Below are 12,075 nucleotides of genomic sequence, written 5' to 3'. Positions count from 1 at the left end.
AGGCAAAGTAACACTGTTGTCATATATTCATTTTGGGAATAAAAATTTGCACAATACTTTTGAAAGTTGTTCAGTGATGAGCACCAAAAGTAATTAAAATGTGTATTCCCTTTGAGCAATTCTATTTTTGGTCATCTATTTTAAGAAAAGTAACTGTAGGGGCTCCTGGGTGGCTCAGTGGGTTGGGCCTCTGCGTTCAGCTCGGGTCGTGATCTCAGGGTCCTGGGATAGAGCCCCGCATTGGACTGTCTGCTTGGCAGGGAGCCATTTCCCCCCACCCTACCCCCCCAACTGCCTAGCTGCCTATCTGTGATCTCTCTCAAGTAAATAAATAAAATCTTAAAAAAAAAAAAAGAAAAGTAACTGTAAGTTTTGAAAAGATCATTTAACCACATTATCCAATATAAAAATGATCAGTATAGTATATTAAAGCATGGATCACACAGTTATTAAATTTGACTATTATGAGGCTTAGGCAGCAAGGAAGAAAGAGATCAGAGTGAATGAGTGTTTTTTAAGTTAAGCCTTAGGATAAACTCTCTGTTATTTTTTATTATAACATATTAGGTTGGGTACCTTCTAACCTTTTTAATAAAAATCTCACCTACACAATTGTCTCTGTGAACTCATCTCAATTGTGTTTCCTTTTCTGCTCCTAAGAGAACGACTACCTTAGACTTGCTCTTTAGTATTCCAAGGTATTAATTTATAATTTTACAGTATATATTTATATCTCTAAATTATAGAGTCATTTTACAGTTTTTTAGGGTTTTTTTAATGGTATCAACTGTATGTATTCTGTAATTTCTTCTCCATGAAACATTTTGTTTTTGAGATTCACATAAATAGATATATAATTAGAAATAATTCAAACATTTTTACTATTATGGAGTATTTCCATGATTAGAATATAATTTATTTATCTATGAATATTGGGATTACTTCTAATTTCTCTAAACTATTACAAACAATTTTACTATGAACATGTGGTGCACATGTGGAAAATTTTTCTTATATCATATTTATATAAAACAATATATGCTTTTTCTAAAGGACATCTCATTAAATAATATGCTTATAATGCACTTTCTTATTTTACAAATGAATAAAAAAGTGATTAAAAATCTTTCAGCTGTTCACATAATTAGCAAGAGGCAGATTTAAAACTAGGACTTCTCATTCTGGAACTCATGTTCCTTATAATATACAATGCTGATCACTATCTTACATTAAGCACAAGGAGTTTAATTTTTTTAAAAAGATTTTATTTATTTATTTAACAGAGAGAGAGAGATCACAAGTAGGCAGAGAGGCAGGCAGAGAGACGAAGCAGGCTCCCTGCCAAGCAGATAGCCTGACGCAGGGCAAGATCCCAGGACCCTGAGATCATGACCTGAGGTGAAGGCAGTCTTAACCCACTGAGCCACCCAGGCGCCCAAGAGTATGATTTTTTTTGAGCAATAAATACAGATGTTTAGAAGATATTAGTATAAACTGTAAAAGAAAATTCAACATATTGAGTAATTTTATAAATATAGTAAGAGAAGTTTGGTTCATTTATTTCCTCTTTCATGTATTATCTTTTTTTTTTTTTTCAAAGATTTTTTTTTTTTTTTTTGACAGAGAGAGAGTGAGAGACCACAAGTAGGGGAGTGGCAGAAAGAGGAAAAAGCAGGCTCCCAGCCAAGCAGGGAGCTCAATGCAGGGCTCAATCCTAGGATCCTGGGATCAAGACTTGAGCCAAAGGCAGATACTTAACTGACTGAGCCACCCAGGAGCCCCTCGTGTATTATCTTTAACTCTAATTTTCTTTCTTGATTTTACTTTATATCCAATGGAAGACATTCCATGGAAAGTTGACTTTTTCTTTAAAGAACATTTCCATTTCAAAGACAAAACAAATGAACACGTAAAAACAGAGTTTGATTAAAAGTCATTATAAACATATAGTAAGTTGCGTCTCGACAATGTATCTTAATTAGCTGAGTTTTTTCCTACATTTTTTGATAATTATGGTTTGCTACAGTGAATTTCTTTTACATGCTAGTGGCCTAATTACAGCACTGAAGACCATTTCCCATTAAGACAAATAGCATGACCTCCTTGTCAAATAATAAAAATTTTTCTAATCTCATGCTATAAAATATACTACTTTGAAGCAAGAATCAACACAATGCAGAGTAACACAACTCAGTTACTTGGACTGCCCTTTGATACTTCCTGACATAGCTTCAGGGACAGTGGTAATTTATGTAGTAATTTACTAAGCTCAATCAACATGTTATGGGAACCAAAATAAGAGAAAGAAATACCTAACCCAATGTTAACATATCCATCCTCACTCATTTGGCAAATCACACAACAGGAGAACATTACACTGAAACATGTGGTGTACTAGTGACTTTGGTAAAACCCATTTTCACAGGAAAGTTCAAGGAGACACAGAGAGTTTGAGGGAAGTGGGATGTAGTGAACTCAGCGTTAGATCTGGCTCATTCTCCAGGTAGGCCTGACTCCTCTAAGATGTACCATTTGGAAATAAAGAATTTCCCAACATGTTTTTGGAGACAACTTCGAAAGAGCAACATGCTTCTTGGAACTTTACTACTTGCCGTCCTGCTGAGCTCCATGTACAAAAACAGTCTCAATCTTCATTTTTTCTTTTTTATAGTTTCCTGTTTCTGTTTACTTTCATGTTTTTGAATATCTATCTGAATCAACGATGAAAAAGAGACTTAAATAACCGTATTTGTTCATTTCTGTGGGAAATGAACCTCAGGGAGAACTCTCTAAAAGCTCTTATTGTTGACTTTACAAGCCCTAAACTCTATTACTTAAAGACCAAACTACAGGAAAATTATGCAAAGATATTACATTTACTATTATTTTTTAATGCAGTAGCTAACAGGGAAGAGCTAAAGAAAAGTCTAATACATTTTTTATACAAGTGTCAGAATTATTTTATATTTTTAAAGTTTACCCTTGAAAAATTAAAATAAGTCAGTGGATCACTCACAATATTTTCCACCCAATGAAATAAATGTACTTACCAAACTTCAAGAGACATTTCCAGAAACATTTCAGTGACCTAGAACAGATGTATTAATCAGATTAGGCCATAAAATGGATGTGTGTTACATATAAGGCAAACAAGGCCAAAACAATTTTGGAGTGCCAGATAATTTTTAACCTAAAAGAATTCTAAAAATAAAAGTAATATAGCATCATGAAGACCCTAAATTATGGGTGTATTTTATATATATATATATATATATATATATAATTTTGCTATTCATCGTGATAAAGCCTATTTAATTAGTCATTTTAGTGAATGTAAGAATTGCCTCTATACAGTTGTTTTCTTCTTCCACTAAAATGAAGTAGTTGAGTTCTATAAACATTATGCATGAAATCTAAAAATTGCCTCTGAAGGTGTGCCTATTACTCAGGAACTATCCCTGGGCCAAGAAAACCTGGGTAAAAATGTACACAGGTGCATTTGTGAAAACTGTGGGCTGGAATAAACTGGAGACAGAGCACCTATCCAAGATGGCAGTAGGACCAGGGGCCGGCCAACTATGGTCAGCTCAGGAAACATCTACAGATGTTTCTGTAGATGTTTGAGTTGGTGGGATTGTATGAGTTGGTGGGGCTCAGGTTTTCATTTTTTCAACACTGTGAGCCAACCAAATATATCAGAGGACTCTGTCCTGTCAATGGGCCAATTGCGCCTTAATGGAAAAGAGAGTGATGAATATCTACAGAGAAGAAGAGGTATTAAAGGTGTCTTTCCGAAGACTATACATCTGTTGTATGGAAAGACCTTCTCTGTACTATCCCCTGCCACTACTTATGAATAATGTAATTTTAGACTATTAGGAGAACCAAATGAGAAAATGTTTTGCAGGTTGCTGCGTAACTATAAAATGGTGCCTTTTTTTTTTTTATATCAGTTACCCTAGAATATAGTTAGAGTGAACCTGCTTAATACCTTTGAATAGAACAGAATTCAGATATGCCTCGAGGATATTTTTGGAAGCAACACAAAATGCTATAGATTATTGGCTTTGTTTTCTCTTTGGTTTCAGAGGATGGAAAAAGACAAGCTAGGAGGAGCTTTCCAAAAGGTTAAAATAAGTTCATGGCTAACTCTCAGGACTACATTTTATGAGTAAGAAAAAGGTACTGAACTCATCTGTACAAGAATTTGCCTCTCCCACTAGACTGTGAGTTTATCTTATATAGATCTCTATTACTAGCTCATTGCACAGTCTTTGGTATTCAACACATAATCGATACATACCTGTCGAATTACTGTGCATGTGTGTGTGAGGGATCGCACAAGGTGGTCTTTCCTTATCAAGAAACATTTCATCGCTTCTAAATATACAATCATGGGTTGGTCTAACACACACAGCAGTTCCTCTGAAATCCCATGACCTTTTTTCATCAAGGCAGCATATCACATTACTTTGAAGTTAACAAAACAATCAAGAACCCCAGTACAAATGGAATTATACATGCCCAGATGAATCAGAGTTCAGTTTATAAGTAAAATAGGTGACTGGCTTCTAAATTAATGTAACTGCTGTCCGTTCTACCAATGGTAGCCCTGCTCAAACCACACCCCAGTACATCTTGTCAGTACCCTATTTCTAAATTTCAAATGGAGTCTTTCCCAAAGAGAGCTTAGAAAATGTTATAGTGAATGAGGCCGCTTTGGACATTTAGTGAGAAAAACAAGATGTGGGTAAAACATGGTCTGTTTTGTCCCCCCCGAAAAAAACATGAAAGCTGGTATTAAAATGAGACCAGATTTACTGTTTTTGTCACCAGAGGGCAAAATCACCACAGGAGAATGGAAGCTCAAAGAACATTACGACTCTTTGTGAAGTTTTCTAACAAATGGAAAGATTCGAAGCTGGAATGGGCTTCCTAGTCCAATGTGCCTTGCGATGACAGACTTGAGAAAAAAGATGGCTCCCCAACAGGCAGGTCCCTAAGCAATTCAGGTGTTAAGATAATCAATGCCTGGTTATACCTAATGCCTCCTTGTCCCAACAACTTAATAAATAAAAGGAAAATCAACTACGCTATGTTCATAGTCCCATTTGTCTTTGCCACAGAATGTCCCTTCTATAACCACCCACAATGCTTCTTGGCTAAGACATCCCTAATCCTAGACTGACAGGTAAGACTTCCTAAATGAAGGCAGGAGGGGAGAAGGGAAGACCCAGGATTTTCCCGCCATGCAGGGTAATACAGAATGTGTTGTAGTGGGACTTGTCACATGGATGGGATCCTCATTTCCATGTGTTGCCCAGGTGGATCACCTACGATCTGGAGGAAATTTTAAACTCTCCCACCTGATGTGCCATGCTCAGACACACCCATGCTATGAAAACTGACATTTACAATCTGGCCACACCTTTTAACCTGAAACATGTCATTCAGATGCGATAGCCACAAAAACATGTACTTCCTGTGAGGCATGAAACAAGTCTTGTAAATTCCTTCCCACCCACCACATCACGGTCTTCCACACTGCTCGAAGTCTCACAGCAATCTGAAGGAAAGGTGACCTTTCACCTTTCTCTGGCTCTCCCCAACCCCGTAACTGCCTAGCTAGAAACCAGACAAATGAGAAGAGCTCCACCTCTTCTAGGATTTATAAAAGTAAGAAGCAGACTGTACTCAGGGTACGTTCTTGTGGAAAACAATAATCTCATCTTTGAATTCCACAGAGTCAAGCAAACTGTAGATGCTTACAATGGGAGATGTTCACCTGGCGGGTAGGGAGATGGGGAGAAGGTAAGGATCTAGAGGAAAGAAACTATATCAAGAAGCCATTTCAGATTTTAAAATAATTTACTTTTTAAAAGATTTTATTTATTTATTTGAGAGAGAGAGAGCAAGAGAGAAAACACATGGGGGAAAGGGAGAAGCAGACTCTCTGGTGAGCAGAGCGCCCAATGCTGGACTGGATCCCAGGACCCCGAGATCATGACCTGAGCCCAAGGCAGAGGCTTAACCCACCCAGGCTTCTCTTAAAAATAATTATTTAAAGTACCTAACTGGGGCACCTGGGTGGCTCAGTGGGTTAAAGCCTCTGCCTTCCGCTCAGGTCATGATCCCAGGGTCCTGGGATCGAGCCCCACGTCGGGCTCTTCTGCTGGGCAGGGAGCCTGCTTCACCCCACCCCCCCGACCTGCCTCTCTGCCTACTTGTGAGCTCTGTCTGTCAAATAAATAATAAAAAAAACTTAAAAAAAAAATAATAAAGTACCTAACCCACTAATTTACTTGCAAACTTTCCAATATCATTTTGAAGTGATAAAGCTAAAGCAACAAGCATAGTGACTGCCTGGCATTAAGAGGTTGTTTAAAATTATCATGAGGGCGCTTGGGTGGCTCAGTGGGTTAAAGCCTCTGCCTTCTGCTCAGGTCATGATCCCAGGGTCCTGCGCCGCATTGGGATCTCTGCTCAGCAGGGAGCCTACTTTCTCCTCTCCTCTCTGCCTGCCTCTCTGCCTTCTTGTGATCTCTGTCAAATAAATAAAATAAAATCCTTAAAAAAATGATTATTATGAAAAGACACACACAAATGATTTGAAGCTTGAGAATCCATCCCATTAGTAAAGAGCTCTTCAAATATGCTATGCCTTTGATTATTAATACAGTCCAGCATTTACAACCTTCACTTTCAAAAAAACATTACTTTGAATTCTGATCCCTCCTGAGTCTATGTACTCTTCCCCACCGACCCTCAGAAAAATAAAACAGTAGCTGATCCCCAGGCAGATTTAATAATCATTTACATCTTTTGAGAGAATAACAGCATATTTTCTGTTTTATCTGTATATACCTGACCCATACAAGATAAAATAAAATTATGTTTAAAAAATAAGGGCCATTTTTTTTTATAGATTTTTTTTTTTTTAAGATTTATTTTATTATTTATTTGACAGACAGAGGTCACAAGTAGGCAGAGAGGCAGGCAGAGAGAGAGGAGGAAGCAGGCTCCCCTGCTGAACAGAGAATTAAGGGCCATTTTTACTAAAAATCATGTTTCCATATGCTGTAATCCTATCCAGTGAAGAAGGAAGTAGATGTGGATCTCACAAGAGGCAATTCAAGGGCAGAGCAGAAATTAGCAATTCCACCAATACAAGCCAGATCATATCTAGGTAAATTTTGCAAGTTTAAAATTGAACGAGATACTGCTAAAGTCACTTTTTAAAATATATATGATGTTTATTTTTTTTAAATTGAGATGTAAGTAACATTTAACATTATATTAGTTTCAGGCACATAACACAATAATTTAACATTTTTATATATTGCAAAATGATTACCACCATGTACTGTCTAGTTAAATATACAACTTCTTAATAAAGTAATATTTGCATTTACTACCAGGAATCATCTTAATCCATTCACCTAAGAATTCAGGATAATTGCTTCCCCACCCCCAATATCACAAATGGTCTTAAAAGATTTGAATGATTAAAAAATACACCATTTCTCCTACAGTCATGTTCTCCTCTATCATGCAGGGTTCCTCCCTACATTTGAGGATCATCCCTCTTTCCTTGATTTAAGCCCCCTTTCCCTTATGTAGAGACTGGAAATTCTAAACCAGATTTCCTAGAGCAATATTACCAAACCAAAATGCTACCTTTTTTTCTCCAAATGGGAATGTCTCAGACTCTAGTTTCTCCTTTTAAACTTAATTTATTTTCATGATTCCTGTCTGAGTACTTCCCAGATTTTCTGTATTTCTCGTAAGTGCATTCATTTATCCTTTCATCCAAAAGTGACTCAAGCATCTATTGTGTATCAGGATAGGTATGCAATAATAATCAAGATGAATGTATTCTACTCCTTGATGGAATTTCAGGCCAGTAGAGGACCCAAGGAAACAAGAACATTCCTAAAATGCCCTATAATTTAAAAGTTGTAAATTGTGAAAGTGTCAAAAAAGACTCACTTACGTTTCCATTGCTAGCATCCTCAAATGAAAACATGTTCTCTCCTAAAGCCAGGAGTTGTTTGACCTGTGTTTGAACTCTGACCTGTACCATCTGATGGCATTCACCTCCTAGCCAAAGATCCCCCAGACTTCTCATAAAAGAATATAGTCCTCTTGCTTCCCCTCCAAACTCTGCATTGTCTCATTCCCTTAGCTAAACTGTAATCTTAGTCTTCACACATGAATACGTAGTTTTCCAAAGAAATCATCCTGACACTAACTTTACATTCTGAACTCCGCATCAAAACTACCAAATTTTTAGAGCTTTGCCACTCTCTCTTCTATAGAACGACCCCATTCATCTTCCAGCTTGTAATCATGAACAGGCAACAATCAAAGAAAGCAATCAGTCAGAAGCAGATGCCACTGGAGCCAGGAGACGTGGCTATTTTTAAACAATACCACTAATATCTAAATAAAGACAGCAAATAACACCACCACACCACGTCAACCTGAGGGGCTATCTTCCTCAAAGTACTGGCCTAAACAAACTAATTTAAGCTTTATAAACAAGTATAATCTTTCTCTACTGTCCCTCAGAACCTCAGCATTTTTAAGATTCTCTGGAAGGGGCTACTTTGTTTACACCAAACACAGCAAAGTCTGAAGATGTTATATCTTTCCATTTTAAAATGGGATTCTGTAACCCACTGTCACACTTGATATATTCAGTAATGGGTGACTAGAGCATTTTTGAACTATGTTAAATGATCACTGAAGAAATCACTAAACTATATACATATGTGCGTGTGTGTGTGTGTGTGTGTGTACATATTCATTTTGTTAAGTTCAAACAAATAAGTAAGCACATGACAGATAGTTAAACCTGGCCAGTTACCATGAGAATATCTAGTATTTATTAAGTGCATACTGGGCCAGGCACTGTTCAAAAATTTTCCATGTATTAATTAATTTAGCCATAACCACAACCTTAAGAGGTAAGTACTATGTATAACCCTGTTTCACTGATGATGATGCACGGAAAAGAGAAAGAAAGAAAAAAAAAAAACTTGTTTAACATCACATGGGCCATTAAGTAGCAGGATCATGATTCCAACCCAGGCAGTGACTGACTGACTCTGAGCTTGGGGTCCAAAACATCAGGTCCTGCCAATTTCTTTCAAATGACAACTGTGATGCTCTCTCACTTTGTGACTCCAATAAACACAACCTAACGCTAAAGGCCAGGGAGAAAACAAAACAAAACAAAACAAAACAAATGTGGACCCAGCCCTAAGACTGGCTTTTTCCTAAAAACAACAAAAAAATAATAAACAACCAAAAAAGTTCAAAAATCGAGTGATAAATCAGTCTTGGGAAGAGCCAGATGGATCCCGTGTAAATTCCCACTCTGCAGGTCCAGCTGGTCTCACTGTCCTGAGCAATCATTCCACTCAGCTCCTGCAGACCCGAGAAAGCTGCTGTCGCACTCCTCATACTCGTCCCTGGCCACAGAAGTCTGCTAACAGCGGATTCAACCTTTTTGTTTCCACTAGGAAACGTACCCTGTCTCTTTGCCTCCTAACCTGCTGCTTCCTAATACATCTGAGGAAGAAGCCAAATCCTGTTTCTCGAAATTCCCCATTACCAGGTCAAAAACCTTCCATAATTCACTGCTGTCGGTAAGAAAACGTCCAAATTCTAACATCTCAAATTTGAGCTCTGCTGTAGCTTGACCCCTGTGTACCCTTCTTCCTTTATGCACGAATGCTCTGCCCCTATCACACTGGTCTAGACATTGTTTCCTGAACATGCATGTCCTTCCGAGTCCCATGACTATGAGCAAAGGCCCAGGCTATTCTTTCTACCAGAAGGGTCTTCCACCCCGTTCATGATCCAACCACATCCCTCCTTTAAGGACAAGCCTAAACTACTGATATCCACTGTAACTCACTGAAAATCCCACCCTCCTTCTCCTCCCCGTTCTCATCTCCTACCACAATCCCTACTACTCTTTCTCAGTATGTTCCAGCATATTCTCTTCAGCGCTGTTACTCAACATGCCAGGCAAACTTCCATTGCCGGACTCTTCTTGGAGCAACTTCTGCCACAACCCCCACCTCCCAGTATCATCAGAGATGCTCTTAGCCACATTTTTGGAACTGCACTTGCAACTCCCTTTACATACATAAACTCTTCTTTCCTCCTTTCCTGGTTTATTTAGCACTTATTGCTATCACTACCTAATGTAAGGAACTTTTGTTTATTTATCTTGCTTCTTGTCTCCTTTACTAAGTAGAATAGAAGTTCCGCAAGGGGAGGGATTCTTAGTGTTTTGCTCACTGCCGAATAGGTAGTATCTAAAGACTGTCTGACATACAGTAGGTGTTTAATAGTTGTTTGTGAAATGAATGAATAATTCCATCTTATAACTCTCACTGTGTATATTATCTACACTATCTATTTGGCCTTAAAATTATACGATGTAAATACTAAACTCTACTTAATGATATGCTAAATGTTTAGGGGTGAAGGACGGTGTTATCTGCAATTTGTTTGTTTGCTTATTTATTTATAAAGTGCATGAGTGGGGGGGCAGAGGGAGACAGAGAGACAGAAGCTCAAGCAGACTCCCTGCTGAGGCAGAGCCCAACACAGGGCTGGATCCCCTGACCTCAGCACCACAGCCTGAGCAGAAACCAAGAGTCAGATGCCCACTGGACTGAGCCATTCAGGCAGCCTCTCCAATTTGTCCTTAAATGCATCAAAAAAGTAAGATGGTCTGAAGCACGGGATGGCACAGTTGGTTAAGGAGCCAAATCTTGGTTTCAGCTCAGGTCGTGATCTCAGGTTTGTGAGATTGAGCCCCAGGTAGGGCTCTGTGCTCAGTGAGGAGACTGCTTAAGACTCTCTCTCCTTCTCCCTCTGTCCCTTCCCACCCCACCCGCTCTCTCCCCCGCCTTTAAAATAAACAAATGGTATTTAAAAAGTAAGATGGTTTGATGGATGAGTAGAAGGACAGATACGTGGAAAAGTAAACATAGTAAAACAAGAATTGTAGAGTCTATGTGTCAGTTATATAAATCTTTCAACTTTTTTCCATGCTTAAAAATTTTTATAATAAAATTTGGAGAAAAATATAACACTTTAGAAAGCCCTTCCCTGACTATATAAACTTCAGTTGCCCACCAACTATTCCTCATCATATCCCTCTGTTCTATTTTCTTCACAGTATTTCTCTCTAGAGGATATTGTACTGACTGTCCTTTGCTTTCTGTTTCTGTATACCTCCCCCATTAGAATGCAAGCTCTCTGGGAACCCGAACATCATCTGTCACGTCCTCTACTGTTTGCCCATCACCTAGAATACTGCTTAGAATACAACTGTTTAGTAACTCCTAAGTAAGTAAATTAATGAACAGATGCTTCATGATAGTACTTATTGTATTACTTGCCAGTTTACACATGACTGTTTTACTCCTTTCCATACAGATTACTAGTTTCTTGAAGATGAACTTGTTGTAGCTTTCTTAACATTTAGCAAAGTATTAGCTACAAAATTTTAGCTGCTCAAATTCTCATATTAAAAAATAGTCTACTGGGGGGCTGGGGGGCTCAGTTGGTTAAGTGTCTGTCTTTGGCTCAGGTCATGATCCCAGGGTTCTGGGATGGAACTCTGCATTGGGCTCCTTGTTCAGTGGGGAGTCTGCTTCTCCCTCTCTACTACTACTACTACTCCTCCTCCTCCTCTCTGCTACTCCTTACTGCTGCTCATGCTCTCTCTCTCTTGCTCTCTCTCTCTCTGAAATAAATAAAATCTTTTAAAAAAATAATCTACTGATAGGTCAGTATTTTAAAATCATATAATAAAATTTTTTGGGCATCCCTGGGTGGGCACAAGATGAAAAATTTTAATTATTGCATTATTATTGTTTTGTTTCCATATCTGTAAAATATAAAGAATTAAAAATTCTTGAATGAAAATGGTCATATAAAAAAAGGTATTCTTTCTTGATCATAGAACTTTATAAATTAGAAAGGCTCTTACAAATCAATTAATCAAAAATTCTAGTTTAGAGATGAAGAAAATAAGGCGGAAAGAAA

At 37.9% G+C, this 12,075-nt stretch overlaps 1 protein-coding gene across 3 annotated transcripts in view; it reads right to left on the bottom strand.

Moving 5' to 3' along the window:
- PLA2G4A (phospholipase A2 group IVA) overlaps positions 1-12,075 on the bottom strand; it is a 165,907-nt gene that overhangs the window by 77,820 nt on the left and 76,012 nt on the right. For all 3 annotated transcript variants that reach the window (XM_044267307.1, XM_044267308.1, XM_044267309.1), the window contains one exon: positions 3,051-3,088. In XM_044267307.1, coding sequence (XP_044123242.1) covers positions 3,051-3,088 — 38 coding nt within the window. The remainder of the gene's footprint in view (positions 1-3,050; positions 3,089-12,075) is intronic.

This window comes from Neovison vison, chromosome 10 (genome assembly GCF_020171115.1).
Source record: "Neovison vison isolate M4711 chromosome 10, ASM_NN_V1, whole genome shotgun sequence".
In the NCBI taxonomy this organism is placed as follows: Eukaryota; Metazoa; Chordata; class Mammalia; order Carnivora; family Mustelidae; genus Neogale; species Neogale vison.
The sequence above is the reverse complement of the archived record's forward strand: the minus strand, read 5'-3'. Positions and strand labels throughout refer to the sequence as shown.